The 15,604-nt window shown below is 35.1% G+C and overlaps 1 protein-coding gene across 1 annotated transcript in view; it reads right to left on the bottom strand.

The window, feature by feature from the left end:
• LOC111509384 (uncharacterized) overlaps nt 1–15,604 on the bottom strand; it is a 39,986-nt gene that overhangs the window by 9,642 nt on the left and 14,740 nt on the right. The window contains 3 exon segments of the mRNA XM_074172008.1: nt 810–1,130; nt 4,910–5,071; nt 14,882–15,020. Of these exon segments, the coding sequence (XP_074028109.1) occupies nt 810–1,130; nt 4,910–5,071; nt 14,882–15,020 (622 nt within the window).

Raw genomic sequence — 15,604 nt, 5'->3', positions numbered from 1 at the left:
CTTGAACCACTGACCAGCACGGCAGTCAATTCGAGTGAGTGAACAAATCACCCACGCCGAACCATTTGGCTACCGACCGACCAAAGGTCGGTCGGAAAGGATTGATTTTTGAGTACCTAGGTTAGTTTTACGTCAGCAAACAATATTATACAATTCAACCACCAATTGACCAAATATGCATTATCTGTAATAACACTGTAACAAGAGTGGTATTCTGATAACCTGAATTCCATATTAGATATTCACAAATTGTTTTGATTATCAGAACGAAAAGAGGTCGATATGTTTTTGGTAGTATTACTGTATTACCTAAATTTATGTTACATGCAGAGGCCAGATATAAATTTCATTTCGTCGGTTCTATTGCCACTCAATTCATTAGCCACCAATTTTAATTTAGTTCATTACTCAAGAATGATACTATAAATTTTTTTAAAATTACCATTTTACATAAGATGTGGGAGTCCTTTTTTAAGAAAATAATAAAATTTATAGGAAAGAGAGGTTTCGGCTTTCTACTTCTCCATCTTTATAAAAAAATGTGGAAATCTTCCAAAGAAATTGATTGCTTTCTTCCTTTCATTGGAAGATTCTCACATTATTTTTGAATATGTATTTAATAAAATTTGATAATGATTTTTTTGTGAAAGAAGCTTGATATAGAAGGATGGAGAAAATTTCTATCTATTAAAAATATAAAAAATATTCAACTCTTCTGCGATGCTCTTAGGATATGTCAAAGTCCCTCTCAACAAAAGGTTGCTAAGGAGATAAATTGCTCTATACTAAAATAGCGTTCATAAACATACCTGCGTGAAGTGTCCAGCTGCTAAACTACTCGGTTCGAGACCAAATTTATAACATTTGATTTCGTCGTACCAATTTTGCACTGCTTCCTTCCCATCGATAGTAAAATGCGGATTAGTCGACTGTATGCAGAACAAGTTTTCTCCGTAATCTCTATTACTACTATGCTGTAAAACTCCCTTCTTGATTAAGTGATTAGCCCAGTCTTGGCTTACCTTACACATATCTCTATTTAACTTAAGTGGAGGGACTCCGTGTCTCGTTCTGTACTCATTATGAGCTTGAAGGCACTCGTTTTGAAAATCCATCTTAGGGTTTTTTCTCTGCAAATAACAATCATAGTTAAACCATTTAGGGGAGATCGGTAAAATAACTCTGTCTTTAACGACTACCATCTCAACAAGTCGGTAAAAACAATTTTGACCAATATAACTTGGTACAAAAACAGCTGGATGCAACTCTAGTGTAAATCAGTATTTTGACAAATCTGATAAAGGGAGAGCTCTATCAATAAATAATAAAATCCTACCGAATTATCAAATGAATGTTGAGAATGCATTTCTTCGTGGAATTTTTGAGGAAGATATCTAATGATGGAGTCACAAAGTTTTGAAATTGAAAACTCAACCTCATCTGTAAGCTGAATCAGTCCGTTCATAATCTAAGCAAGCTCTTCGTGCTTGGAATTTGGGATCTAATCATTTCAAGGTTACCATTGAAATGAAAAGATCCGATAGCGATGCGTGTTGATACTTCAAAAGGAAGAAGGGAATAAACATTTCAATCCTTCTTTATGGTGATGGCATTTTGACAGGAAATAAACTGTATATTTGAAACGTTGAAAAGAAATTAACGAATTCAAGATGATGAACCTGGAAAAAATTTCTTAGGGCTGAAAATATAGGGTTTTTCTGATGGTGTGCTTCTTAGTCAATCTACCTGCCGCAAACATGTACTAGGAAGGTTTGGAATGGAAGAATGTTATCAGACCAATCAGAAGTTTTTCCATGTAGTGGCAGGGAATGGATGATTTTGTTGAGATACGAGGTCCGGCTATTAAAAAACGAGATTGCGCGCCTAGAGGGGTGGGGAGAAAAACGAAAAAACACGTTTTCGTTACTATTATGGTAAACTACTCGAAATGAATATAGAGACACATCCTTAAAATCCAATAAGTGAAAATATATGTATTTTTTCATGATAAAAACTTCTGATGTGTACTCCATACTAATTCTTATCATGCTCCATTCGGTTGTTGTTTACTTTTTTTACTTCTTTTTGTACTTTCAGCTACAAAATCAATAATATGAAAAAATCTGTATTTAGTTTCACTTTACTTTAGTTCATATAGATATTAAATTTTAAAATTTAAACAATGAATGTTGATGTATTGGGTAGAAGGCAATTAGGGGTCGCACCAATTCTGCTAGAACACTGCAAAATTGTCTTGTAGACGCTATGGGAACGCGAATTTCGAACCAAACGATACGAAACCGACTTGACGAAGTACAACTCCATGCAAGACGACCTGCTAGAGCCCCTAGATTAACTCCAACTCATCGAGGAAATATTAGAAACTTTTGTCAAGAGCATCATAATTGGAATTTAGAGCAGTGGGCCAATGTAATGTTTACAGATGAAAAAAAATGCATGTTATTCAACAATGACGGACGTGTTCGGGTATGGAGACGTCCCGGTGGATGCTATTCGGATGACTGTATGCAAGAAATTGTTCCATTTGGAGGTGGATCGATAATGGTATGGGCTGGTATAACTTTATCAGGACACACGTACCTTTTGGTATTTCGGGAAGGGACTTTAACGGCTGTTCGTAGATATTGGAACCTCATGTTGTCCCATTTGACCAAAATATGGGCGCTGGGTTAATTTAACAACAAGATAATGCCAGGCCACACGTAGCCAGGATCATGAGAAATTTCCTGCAGGAGCACAATATTAATGTCATGAGGTGGCCAACTGATAGTCCGGATTTAAATCCTATTGAGCAGCTCTGGGATGAACTGGAAAGGCGTTTGAAGGATCATCAACCCTTCCAAAATCTGAACCAAGTTGCAGATGCTCTTTTAACGATTTACGAGCAGTTACTACATCAAATAATCAGAAATTTGATGGAAAGTATGCCTCGTCGCTGTGCCGAACTTCTTGGAGTCAGGGGTGGACGTACTCACTATTAATGTACATTTTTCTCAATTTTTTTCTGAAATAAATTTTATTTGTTTTTGACACTCATTTCTTTTTAATCGTCGTATTACCAAACAGCATTTTGAAAACAATGTGAGTTAAATTTAATAAAGGCACCTATAAAGTATTTTTTCTACACCCGTACTCTAACAATACACTTATATGACCATAATCCGTTTCATAATGATATCCATTATGATACAGATTTTTCATAACGATACAGATTATCAACCAATAGAAACCCATCATTTTTCAATCAAGAATCCTGTTCCTTTGTTTGTCCTAGATTCTAACCTAAGTAACTAATTGCTTTATTTGTCAAAATCAGTTTTCATATTACCTACCTATATTATCAAAATGTCTGAAAACAGCGATATAGAAGGAATACCATCGACTCCAATATTTTTAAAAGATCAGATTAATTACAGTTGTTATATTCAATATAGATATAATTAGAATCTTTATAGTTTTCATATATCCATGATAATACCATTGAGTTTGTGTTTTTTTAAAAAAATATGAGTTAATTACTGTAAATGTGTTCAATACAAATATAATATTTATAGTTTTTCATTATTTATCGGGTTTAGAAAAAATAGCGTATGCAACTCTCATGTAATGGTTATTAATACACTAGCATATACCATACAAAACTCGCCTTCGGCTCGTTTCGTATCCCGGTTAATGCTCGTGTCTTAATAACCATCATTACGTGATCGTTGCATAATATACTATTATAAATATAAATGTTTGACAAAATAATACATATTTTTTTACTTATTGCATTTTAAGGACATGTCTCTATATTCATTTTGAGCAGTTTATTTGTGCAGTAGCGAATTGAAACGAACGTGTTTTTTTCTCGTGTCAAAAACCATGTATGACGAAAAACAGGGGCAACGTATTAATCCCAAATTTCTCGTTAAATTGAAAAAACTCCGACTGAGTGCTATAAATTGTTGCAAGAGGCCTATGGGGACAATTCTCTATCTCGCTTCAAGCGCTTCAGTGAGAGCCGAGAAAGCAAGGATGTCCAAATGAAAATTCGAGGCAATGTTGATCGTTTTTTTCGACATTAACGGTATCGTGATGACTGAATGAGTTTCAGAGGGTCAGACTGTCAACTAGACTTACTATTTGTCAGTTTTGGCAACACTGCGAGAACTATACTGGAAGAAAAACTCGCGGATTTTCCACCAGGACAACGCACCTGCCCATAACGCACTATCTTTGAAGCGGTATTTGGTAAATAAACGCACTCCAGTGCTGGAACACGCGCCGTACTCGCCAGATTTGGCACCGTGCGATTTTTTCTTGTTTCCTAAGATAAAATCTGCTTTGGAAGGGACCCGATTTGAGTCGATGGAAGTGGTAACGCAAAAACGGCAGAGCTCCTTAAGGCCCTCACCAAAGAAAACTCCCAGCACTGCTTCAATCAATGGAAAAAACGTATGGAAAGAGGAGTGCGGCGAGGGGAGTGTATTGAAGAGGGGAGTATATTGAAGAGGAGCATTCGAATGTAGAATAATTTTTATAATAAAACCCATTTTTGTAACCAGTCTCGTTATTTAATAGCCGGACCTCGTAAATATAAGTTGGCTAAAAAAAGACACTGATTACGGTGATAGAAAAGTCTGAGAACATTGCTGAGAAATATTCTTGGTTATTGGATGGACTCCATTTATCAAAAGCAAACTGATTAAACTTCATTCTAGCCTTCATAGATGAATACTTGAAATTTAAAGGATTGACAATTTTCATTAACTTGTTTATATTCTTCTTCGGTTTTGGTTCGTGAAATATTTTTATAGGCCCGTAATATTTCGTCAATTGACTGAAAACGCATTAAATTTTTTGTAATATTTTAATTATATTAGTTGGTGCAATGTATATAACTCACCTTCACACTAGGTTTCTTGACACTTTTATCAGTCAGAGCTTCTATTAAGTCACGGGGACAGTTTTCGTCAATATCTTTTGTTTCAGTCGTAATTTTGCATTCAGTCCTTTCTCCTCGAAACGTTTCGATTGTCTCTCTTGTGATTGTCTCCAGTTTCGGTTCCTGAGAGCAGAAAAATTATGGTGATGAAAAAATGTATTACATTAAAATCATTTCAAACTATATCGAACAAAGGGGTAATCAAAAAAATATTTCGTTACGGTTCAGAGGACATATGACTCAATGATTCATAAAAAACATAGTGACTCAGTTACTTGAGAAATTCATCAACCATCAAATAGATTCGACTAATTGCTACCTGAGAGTAATGCGATGATACTTGGGAAAATGAGTCAATGGATTTACACTATAGTGTTTAGTAAATTTCAATTCACTCATTGCAAACTAAATTCAAAAAAAGGGAAACAATTCATATTGCTAGATTGCTACTCTTTCTTTCCTGTTGCTATTGAAATCTTTGGTATTTTTGTATCTTATGCTTCTGAATTGTTGAAAGAAATTGGTAGAAGAATGATGAATTCTACCAATGACAACCGAGCCTATTCATTTTCAATTCAAAGAATCAGTATCGCCATTCAAAGGGGTAATGGCACATCGATATTAGGTACTCTTCCGTCTACCCAAAAATGAAATGAAATATTCCTGAACCCACAAATCAAATCAAAATTTCCTATGAAAAACGCAAAATGGAGTAAGCAGATTGATCATTGCCCAATTGTCTCAGAAGATGCAGAGCAAAATAAACAAGTTCTGGAATTATCTTTCTTTCACAAAGTCGAAAAAACCACCATGACTATATCTGATTCAGTTTCAAGAAATTTAACTTCAAATTCCTCATTCCATTGGTTCAATCATGGGAAGAATCATTGCATCTGTGATTACTGGAATGAAAACAGCGGTGGCGAACGTATCATCAACAGCTACAACACAATTAAGTCAGTCAAAACCTTTGGGCTTAATGGGTTGAAAAATATTGACAACACCTGTTTCATGAACAGTGTAATCCAATATTTATCTAATACGAGAGGGTTGCTGGAATATTTGGAAAAGGATGAGTACATAAAAGATATCAATACTAATATTTCTAGTACGGACGGTGCTTCAATCAAAACTTTCACAGAAGTTATCAAGGAATTGTGGTCAGAAAATTCCTATGATAGAGCAGTGAACACAGTCTTCTTAAAAAGTCAGATTCAGAGTTTTGCCCCTCGATTCATGCACCAAGACGCCCATGAGTTCCTTCATTATCTTTTAGAAGGTTTACATGATGACGTTAATAGAATTATTGAGAAACCTAAACCGACCTTAACAGAGATTAACGAGAAATTGAGCGACAGCGAAAAAGCGCAAGAGTCATGGCTGATTTATTTGAGAGATTGTAGATAATTTCGTTGGTCAATTTAAATCCACGATGAAGTGCACACATTGTAGACACCCATCTGTAACCTTCGATCCTTTCTGGGATTTGTCAGTCCCCATACCACAAAGAACTGGCCAATTGAGTTTATCACAGTGCTGGGATTTCTTCACAAGAGAATAAACTTTAGATAGACATGAAAAACCGACGTGTTCAAGTTACAAGGAAAGAAGAAAATGCACAGAGTCTCTATCGATCCATAAGTTTCCCCGTATTTTAGTCATTCACGTAAAAAGATTTTCTCAAACAGAAAGATTCAGAGGCAGGTTAAATATTGCCATCGAATTTCCTCTAGATGGATTAGATCTGAACAATTATGCAGCAGAAAATGTGACTCCTTGTCGTTATAATCTATATGCACTTTCGAATCACAGTGGGTCTACCTACAGTGGACATTATACAGCATTCTGCAGACATCCTTATACTGGCACGTGGCACGAATACAATGATTCACACGTGGTACCAATTTCACCAAAATCGCTTGTGAATATAGTACATACATCCTCTTTCATCAAAAGGAGGAAACAAGAACGCACCTTTGAGCGTTTTGAAATTTTGAAATATTATTTTTCTACTGTTGATTTCAATGTTATAATGAATTAGATGTTTTTATTCAAATCTATTCAATCATTGAGCAATAATCCCGAATTCTTGAATCTATTGATTTCCAGGCATTCCCAAAGTATGCATTCTGAATCTTTCTATTCCAAATGCAATGGTCATGATCGTGATTGAACTGGTGCACCTCTGTCGAAAGATGATTTTTAGATTGGTCTTCATCCAATAAACTACTTCTATGGTTCTTTCGGTTTGGCCAATATGAAAGTTGAGACGAAAACCACAAGTCAAGTTATATACTCCTGATCTATCCGACACTACAGTTTTATCTTTATTGTTTTTAATGAATTTACCCAAGTTGTTATTTGTTCCGTAGGCTACGTTTAGTTCTTTGTTGTTTTCACAAACGATCGTCATTATTAGTAGTATCACCAAAGTCACATAATGTTTGCTATCATTCTTTGAAACTGGATAAACCTGGTCCAGAGCTCACGCTCATTCTTAACAAACATAACAGAATTTTCTGGGCAACCGAAACATGATTTATGTTCACAACTATAATCTCATCTTCACAATAATTAGTAACAAATGGAAATAACGAATAACCTGATTGAGCTAATATCATGAATCAACTCACCAGAAAATAATACTTCTCAATTAGATTATGCAGGAATAGTTTATAACATTCAAGAAATTAACCAACTTCATTTCAATTTGTATCATTTAAATATATGTTCTACTTGAATTTTTTTACACAAGAGTTTCAAATATCACATTATTGTAGTATTTGAAAAAAGCGGGGAACTGATTTGGGAATATTTGGAATTCACTCACCGCGCCGATCAAAAAATAGCACTTGTCTCTAATTAGGCGGTATAACAAATAATACTTGAACCCAAGTGAAAAGGTATTTTATAATGATGAGTTATTTGTTATCAGCACATAATCTCTATATGTGATCACTGTTCAAACTAATAGACGATTAATTCCAACATATTCTCCGAAGGGAACAGCAGTAAGTACACAAAAAATTTTTGAGTGTTTATAAACCCTGTTTATTGTCCCCAGCATTGACGAAATCAGAGTTGTTGAGGAAAATGAAAACTTTGAACTCAGTAATCTCGAGGAAGTGACAAGAGTGGCTCATTTACTCGAGTAAGATTTATTCAATGATAACTTCACTGACCATGTTTACTTTCATCGTGAAAACTGAATTTTTTATAAACTATTCTGTGGCAAAATATTTTCAACACTGTTTGTGTTTGGTTTAGTTTCCGGGTTCCGCCGTGGTCTTCTTTGGTTATAATCTCCAAATGTTTCGACTGCAACTGCGGCAATCATCTTCAGTGGCGTGGTGGAAATACTTTTCCGTGTCAAATGACACGGCAGAAATGAGAGCTTCAGTTTCAGTTGACACGTCAAGAAGAATATTTCGACAACGCCACCGAAGGTGACTACCGCAGTTGCAGTCGAAACGTGTTTTGAATTGGTGTAAGCACCAAAAGCGAGTTAAGTATGAAAGAAGATTCAGACATCTTATCCTTGTCTTACTTTTAGTTTCTGTCTCAAGAATTTTCAAGATTGTGACAGTGAGTCACAATCTTGAAATGAAATTGTGCGATTTGCATACAAACAATAAATGTGGCTTCATTTTATATAACAATAAACGAAGCTACCATAAAACACATTTTTTTTCTCACCACCAAGCGCCAGCTGTCAGCGTCAATAATCAACTTACGAATTTTTATGGTCCTTCTCGTCTTATCATAGTTCTAATAGTTGAAATTCGGGAACTTTCGAAGTCACAATTCAAGGACAAAGTCTAAGACAAAGACGTTGAACGTTGTATAAATGCTTCTCTGGAACCATACACATTGAATTTTTTTCTAGACTAAACTTAAGACTGGATTTGAACAGAGTCGAGGACTGGGATGTCTGAATCGGTCCTTTATAAAGACATTCAAAATAATGAAGAACGAAATGTGTTCAGTTCGCAAGATATTTCTTATATCAGAAATCATTTGATATCGTACTAAATAAAAAATATTTTGTATTGGATAGCTCTGAATATTATTTAAATACTTAGTTTTGTTTAAACTCGTGAAATGAGTTCTACGTATAATTATTATCCGAAAAATAAAAAATATTGTAAATCGTGCCCTGAAAGAAATAACGCCGGCCGCCACTGGTAGCCATAAACCAGTTGTGACGTAGCTAAGAGCGCGCTAATGCACGCTGCCGCTTTAGATGCAGCGAGAATAATGCTACCGATTTCGATGGAATTCCGGTGAAATTTTCTAGCGCATTCGATTACGATATATAAACGCTAGCCACGAGCATATCGACACAGTCAAGTGAAAGTTACAGTGTGGTACGCGAAGCGATCTAATGAGGCGAGGGACATTCGAATAATTTTCTTATTAGTCAGTGGGCTATGCTTGAAGACTGGCAATAGACAAATCTAAATGAATGAACTTTAAACGTTCAAGCCAATCACAGTAGGTTGAATGGGGTGATTCCTATCAGAAAACAACTACTCCCCTGGCTAATACCATGAAGGGCGTTGGATTATATCCGACAGGCGTCAGTGCAGAAATCTTCACAGAAAATTTTCTGCATATGCAATTGGCATTACAACTGAAAGAGTCGACCTTTTTTTTTGGAACGGGCACACTTGCAGACCGATTTAGGGCTCATTAGCTACTTGTCAGTGCAAGATAGTGACCATCATCGACCTAAAGTCAATGATATTCCACAATTGAAAATCGGAATTCTTTCAGAGTATTTCATTCCTCTTCCGAAGTTGGAGCGAACATCACACGATGTCACTCCATCTACTGGACGAGGTACTAACCAACTGCATATCCGTAATTTGCCCGATTCCTCTGAATAAGGAAAAAAAACTTTCTTATCAGTCAGTGGGCTATGCTTGAAGACTGGCAATAGACAAATCTAAATTAAACGTTCAAGCCAAGTGTGCCCGTTCCAAAATTGAAGGTCGACTCTTTCAGTTGTATTTCCAATTGCATATGCAGGATATTTTTTGTGAAGATTCCTGCACTGTTGTCTGTCGGATATAATTCAACGCCTTCGTGGTATTAGCCAGGGAAGTAGTTGTTTTCTGATAGGCGTCAGTCTATTCAACCTACTGTGTAGGTATATCGTAGGTATAACGTTTGAAGTTAATTTATTTAGATTCATTCGAATAATAGTTGAAGTTTGAGTTGAAGTGTTTGTTGTATTTAAAGTGAAATAAAGTTAAGTTTGATTATTGTTTAGTGTAGTCAATTATTGGTAAACACACAGGGAAAAATGTAACAATATAGGGCAGTGGGGTGGGAATAGCCAATGATCGCAAAGAAAGACATAACAATTATATAGTGTTTTTTCAAGAAATTCCATTAAAACAACTGTACAATACATATCAATTTTGGAAATGAAATAAAATTGTACTTCAGTTCCTCACTATCAAAAAGCGTCTTTATCAAGAATATTTTAATAACCAACTGTCCATAAAATGTAGCATTCTTCATTGAATTATATCCACTACATCAAATAAAAAAAAATAGGTATCATTGTAAGAAATCGATGGCTTTACAAACGATAGGTATATCACCTAATTCCTAAATCTATTTAAGATTCAAATGTTAGAAATTACCCCGCTGTGCCAAAAAATTTAAGTATCAAGATTGAAAATTTGTTTCAAAATGAAACTTAACAGTGAAGCTAAATTTGCTTCTGATTTAGAAAAATATTTTTTGTTTGAACATTCATTAAATTTGATGTACTTTTTCAGATTTGTACGATTTTCAATCTAAAACCCAACAATGAGAAATTGAAAAAAATTGCACTTCTATAGTATGGTTTTTTCTGATGGTAGGACACCTTGGACAAGTTCTGAACTTGAATTGAAAGGGTATATTTTTAGGAGAAAGAAAGTTTTTGAATTTCTACTTCTTCATCTTGATAAAAAAAATGTAGGAATCTTCCAAAGAAAGGAAGGAAGCAATCAATTTCAAGAGAACTCGAAGATCTTTCAAATGAGAAATCACCTAATTCCCAATTCTATTAGAGAATGGAGGAATGGATGGCAATTGCACTTCTGTGACATGATTTAGTTGATAGTTGATAATTCGATATGGAATTCAATATATATATATATATATATATATATATATATATATATATATATATATATATATATATATATATATATATATATATTATTTTTATAAACTATAGACTTACTGTTTATTCAGATATTTTACACTCTTTTTATGTACTATGTTATGTTATCATTATTAACTTTAGATTCATCCTCCTATCTTATTTCTCACGCACAGACTTGATCTTCTGTAGGGTTGCCCATTTATTCCCCTTCCCCACTTTTCTTCTGCTGCACCATGTCATATGTATATACAATAATGTAAAACAAGATGAGAATACATTAGCATTATTATTATTATTATATTATTATTATAATCACCATGAAATGTCGATATATCGTGTTTCAAAAATACACAAAAACTGTCAGAAATTTGGTTATTCTGATTGGTTTAGGGTGGCGCAGTTATTCTTATCGTTAGGAAATAAGCAGTAATTCAATTGAACTCTTACCTGCACTCTAATGGTATGTGTCGCAAGTGTGGTAGGAATCAATTTACAAAATTAAAACATTTTCTGAAGTGTGAAATTGAAATAAGTTACGCAATTACTCACCCCATTACTCCGTTTCCTCGAATAAAATAGCCAGTAACGACATTTAATCAATAGAACTTATCTCCAAGAGATTTCCGTTTCCTTTAAGTTTTCTTATCTTTTGAATCCCAAACATTAATTATTGCGAGCAATTTTTGCCCTGCAAGGTCACTCAAATGAGACGAAATATTTATATGTTTCGACCTCTATAATATCATTTTTTCAGAGAAAAAGTGAATCTGATAACTGTGCGTATGACTTTGAAATTTCGTAAATAATGGCAGCTGATATTCATCACAATTATATTTTCTCACATAAAAAGTCAATAACGACAAAATTGAAAATATTTCTGAGTAGAACTCTTTAAATATCATGTTATGAAATATTTTCTTTTTCTTTCCAATAATATAATCAATCACAAAATTTCGATAATAGAGGGCTGAAACTTCACTAATGGATTAATTGAATAACCTTCTTCAGTGAATAAAACACACCAAGTGTTATTTGAATTTACTATTGAAGAATGCGTATCAATATACAGGGCATCAATTTGAATTGTATAATGACAGTAAATTTCTTTAGATAATTATTTGGACAATTATTTTTTTACAGGCGAGGAACCCCTTTTACAATACATATTAGATTACGCAACTATAAAATATTCAGATTATACAGAACAGAAAATAATATTGAAAATTACTAAATATTGACAATGTACATTGCACATTGCAGGATTGTATATATTTGGATCTTTTGGACTCCTTATTGGAAATGCCTCCAAGAGTCGATAGATATCAAAAGGAGTTCCACAAGGTAACATTCTTCGTCCTTTGCAATTTTTGAGTCGATAAATATACTCTGATATATTCAATACATTCTGATCTTATTTGTATACTTGTGGCAAGGGCACAACCTGCTTTCAAATGAATCTAAAAATGAAATGATAGTTACAGAAAAATACAGAAATTAAGGAACATCCCCATGTGATTAACGGACGTGAACGAGATGTATCAAGTGAATGTAAAAACCTATGTTTATTCTGATGAAGATTTGAATTTGACAAGCATATTAACAATTTGGTTCGTAAATCCTATACAAAACTGCAAACATTGCATATGCATAAAAATATTATGAATACCGAATTGAAGCAAGCTCAGATTGTGTGATTCACTAATTTTGTTGAGGTTTATTGCAATATCGCCTTTTGCCAGCTGTGATTGGTAAAAATAGACACAGTTGGCAAAAAATTCAAAATTCATTCCATGTCTCTCCTCATTCCTCAACAAGCAAGTTTTTGCATTCTGCTTGGTGTATTAAAAGCGGTCACTTGTTTTATTTTTGTCCGCAAAATACATTACGATTGGTTTCAGTTCACAAGTCTTTCCGTGGATGTGTTTGTCCAGCATCAGTGCTTCCTGCACATTGATAAAAAACTCACCTGGAAAAAGTTTTACACAAAGCCAGACTGTCCGTATGGACATGTTTGTGGGGTTTAGGTCCCAAACAAATCCATTGGATTTATGTGATGATTTTCAGACCAATGATCACTTATGGTACAATTGCCTGGTGGCCGAAGGTTCTACAGAAAAAGGCCCAGGCGAAGCTCTTTGGCTTACAGAGACAGACTTGTCTGGCCATCAGTACCACACCGTCAGCGGCCATGGAGATACTTCTAGCTACTCTCCACATTTTTCTAGAGGTAGAGGCTAGATGGACTGCATATAGACTTGTGCACATTGCCAATTGCACAAATCAATTTGATGCAGAGTGCAACAGACTGTTGGTTGACACTGGAAGTCACAGCATTCTGGAAATGACCTCTGACTTTATGCCTCCAACTATCTACTACGAATTGCCTTATAAAGCACTGTTCCCGAGTAGAGAGGACTGGATCCTCCGGGAGAAGGAAATATTAGGAGCAGATAGTTGTTGGTTTACAGATGGATCAAAAACACCTACCGGATCTGGTGCAGGTGTTTTCAGTCGCAGACCCAGGAAAGAGATATCAACCTGCCTAGGAACATATGCGACTGTATTTCAAGCAGAAATTTACGCTATTGAATTGTGTGCGGAGAGATTGGATAAATCCAACCTCATACACAAGTCATTAAAAATATTCTCGGACAGTCAAGTGAGGTTGGAAGCTCTTGGCTTCTACCAAGCAATGTCTAAATTGGTAGCAAATTGCCAAAAATTACTGTCCTCGATAGGAATACTCAACATATTGTCTCTGGTCTGGATTCCTGGCCATACTGGCCTGGAAGGCAATGAAGCTGCTGACTCTCTTGCAAAGGAGGGCGCTGCAAGCAGCTTTATCGGACCAGAACTTGTCAATGGCATCGCTTTAGGCTTTGCCAAACAAAGATTAAACATCTGGATGGCAAGAAAATTTATGGATTTCTGGCAGAATCTTCCAGGATTGGCTCACTCCAAGGCGTTTATTCACCTTCGAAGTTTGATACCAAACAGTTGTTGGACTACACTAGAGATCAACTATGACGTCTAACAGGCGTTCTTACAGGTTACTGTCATTTGAATCATCATATGCAGAAACTCGGACTGTCGGAAGACAGTGTGTGTCGACTCTGTTTGGAAAATGATGAAACAGCAGAGCACATACTTTGTGTCTGTCCCGCTGGGGACCGAATCAGGTCATTAGAGTTCGCAATCTGACCTGAAAGACCACTAACCATACTGCAGCTGGGTTTATTTGATCTAGTGTGAATAGGTGTGAGTCACAATAAACCCTTGCGGGTTGCGGTGGAGGGTCGGCTAGAACCACTCACTTTGGACCCACCCTATCCTAACCTTCACCCCATTTTATTTTTTATCTGTTTGATATTTTGCCTCTAGGTCTAGGTCGATGTGGATGGGATTATGTTAAGCCTTGTTTGAAGAATCAGAAACTTTCTGATCATTATGATCCAGGAGACATAATAATTCGTTAAAATCAATGTTCACTCCAACCAGTCTCCCCCAATGACAGCTTCTTGCTAGCCAGTCTATTACTTGATCCCTCATACCAACCTTTCTCTAAGCACATAGTTTATACACCTGCAGCTCATGTCAACATTGTCATAAACATTATTCCAAGGTATATTATTTTTCAAAGGATAAAAGGATGAATTTGATAAAATATAAAGATTGTTCAAATTTAATTTGTTATATCATTAGTTTTTGATGATTGTCTTGTCCATCTCAATATTACGAAAAAAAAAATGTAAAATAAATTATCTCACCTGCCCGTTTTGCATGGAAGCAAACGTCCTCTGATCAGTCTTTCTCACCATAACAATTCTACTAGAGCCATCATGGCCATGTGCAGTCTTCCTGAATCTGTGCAAGTCCGTGAGGGATCCTGGGAAAGTAGGCTTCCTCCTGGACAAAGATATGTTCATAGTATAGAGTCCACACATTCTAACACCGAAATAAAAGTCATCCGAACACATAATAGTTACAATGAACTAGGTAATGGCATTGTAATGTTCATTTGTGGTTTATCAAGAAGTAGCTGTTTCAGAAATCAGTGTAGAGTGATTATGAGTTTTCATGGAAAAATTGATCATTTATCAAAGAATTAGTAGGTATACCCAATGCAAGGAAGGTTGAAACATTTGTATATCGGAATTTTCATTGTGGTACAGTCAGCATATTTCATTATTTATTGTTTTTAAAGAAAATGGTTCAACAAGAACTTCGTTTGTGATACCCTTATTTCCGTAGAAAATCAGATTTTCTTACGTCATATTCTGTAGAGAAATAACACATTTATTGATGAAATATAAGTTGAGTGGCATTTGGTTCAAAAATAGTATGAATAAATAATGTTTTTTTTTCTCAAATATTCTAGAGCTAATTTTCATCAAAATATTTATTCCTGGTGATGAGAATACAATAAAGTGTATTTGTGTAGAAGTAGATAATATAGAAATGTATTCCTTTGTCGGGTGAATATTAAAAAA

The sequence above is a fragment of the Leptinotarsa decemlineata genome, unplaced genomic scaffold, assembly GCF_025532065.1.
Source record: "Leptinotarsa decemlineata unplaced genomic scaffold, Ldec_3_MD MMD2_tig00000035_RagTag_RagTag, whole genome shotgun sequence".
NCBI lineage: Eukaryota > Metazoa > Arthropoda > Insecta > Coleoptera > Chrysomelidae > Leptinotarsa > Leptinotarsa decemlineata.
The sequence above is the reverse complement of the archived record's forward strand: the minus strand, read 5'-3'. Positions and strand labels throughout refer to the sequence as shown.